We start from the raw sequence: 1,729 nt of genomic DNA on the forward strand, positions 1-1,729 counted from the left end.
CAGCATCAGCATTTCTCGTGCGTCGCTCTCTTCTCGACTGTTAAGGTGCATGCTCGGCCAGGAAACTGCTTGTCGTTAACATGCCTGGAATAGCGTGTGGCAGGACCGAGGAGCTCAGCAAAAGCTCTCTCCAGTCGCCCCTGGGAGGCGTGCTCCCCAGCCTGTTTGCTTGTGGCTAGGGCATCCTAGTTATCTTGTGATGAAAGCCACTCAGCGCCCCCCCCCCAATCCCTACCCCCACCCTCACCTCACGCAGCTCTTTGTCCCTCAAGATACAAATTCCTGAAGCTGCGGCACTGCTTGACGGGAGGGGAGCCCCTCAACGCAGAGGTGCAGGAGCAGTGGAAGAGGCAGACAGGGCTGGACCTGCACGAGGGCTACGGACAGACGGAAGTGGTGCGTGCAGGGGGCGCAGCTGCGCCCCTGGAGTGTCCCCGTCATGCTTGAAGTCCTTAGGGCGCTCCTTCCCCTGCCAGTAGTTACCAAAACTTCTGAATTACCCGGTCAGGGCTGGCGAGGGGAATTGTGATGGTCCCTTATAGGCTTCCTGTCTCCTCCCACTCAGAAGTTTCAGAGGGCGAGGGGTTGCAGAGGTTCAGAACTGTGCAGCTCATCTTTCTTTATTATTATTGTTGTTGTTATTTATTGATTGATTTTGAGAGAGGGAAACATGGACCTGTTGTTCCATTTAGTTGTGCATTCATTGGTTGATTCTTGTATGTGCCCTGACCGGGGATCAAACCCACAACCTTGGGGTATCGGGAGGATGCTCTCCAAGTGAGCTCCCCGCCAGGGCTCCGCAACTCATCTTCCCATCACACTGGGAAGGACCCAGAGAGCCCCAGTGAGGAGTTCATCCAAGGTGCCTGTCAGGTACCTCAGCCTAAAGGAGTGGTCACCTGTGGGCCTCCAACCTGCAGTGCCAGCGGCATGTGGGAATTAGGTAGAAACACAAATTCTCAGAATCCCCCTCCCCAGACCTACTGAGTTAGAAACTCTGGGATGGGCCGAGAACCTGTGTTTTAACAAACCCCAGGTGATTCTGACAAACACTCAAGTTTGAGAACCACCAGTCTAAAGTACTTTAGAATATGAGCTTGCATACTGGAGAACTGGTGCTGGCATACTGGGAGAACTGGTGCTTGCTTACTGGGAGAGCTGGTGCTTGCATACTGGGAGAGCTGGTGCTTGCTTACTGGGAGAGCTGGTGCTTGCATACTGGGAGAGCTGGTGCTTGCATACTGGAGAGCTGGTGCTTGCATACTGGGAGAACTGGTGCTTGCTTACTGGAGAGCTGGTGCTTGCATACTGGGAGAGCTGGTGCTTGCTCACTGGGACAGCTGGTGCTTGCATACTGGAGAACTGGTGCTTGCTTACTGGGAGAGCTGGTGCTTGCATACTGGAGAGCTGGTGCTTGCTTACTGGAGAGCTGGTGCTTGCTTACTGGAGAGCTGGTGCTTGCATACTGGAGAGCTGGTGCTTGCTTACTGGAGAGCTGGTGCTTGCTTACTGGGAGAGCTGGTGCTTGCTTACTGGGAGAGCTGGTGCTTGCATACTGGGAGAGCTGGTGCTTGCATACTGGGAGAGCTGGTGCTTGCATACTGGGAGAACTGGTGCTTGCATACTGGGAGAGCTGGTGCTTGCTTACTGGGAGAGCTGGTGCTTGCTTACTGGGAGAACTGGTGCATTGCATACTGGGAGAACTGGTGCTTGCTTACTGGGAGAGCTG

General features: G+C 54.5%; 1 protein-coding gene across 1 annotated transcript in view; it reads left to right on the forward strand.

Annotated features, from left to right (window-relative positions):
* Window positions 1-1,729, forward strand: part of LOC102417459 (acyl-coenzyme A synthetase ACSM4, mitochondrial-like) — a 53,035-nt gene that overhangs the window by 42,793 nt on the left and 8,513 nt on the right. Inside the window, 1 exon segment of the mRNA XM_023744379.1 lies at window positions 273-396. Coding sequence (XP_023600147.1) covers window positions 273-396 — 124 coding nt within the window.

The sequence above is a fragment of the Myotis lucifugus genome, unplaced genomic scaffold, assembly GCF_000147115.1.
Source record: "Myotis lucifugus unplaced genomic scaffold, Myoluc2.0 scaffold_458, whole genome shotgun sequence".
Classification (NCBI taxonomy): domain Eukaryota; kingdom Metazoa; phylum Chordata; class Mammalia; order Chiroptera; family Vespertilionidae; genus Myotis; species Myotis lucifugus.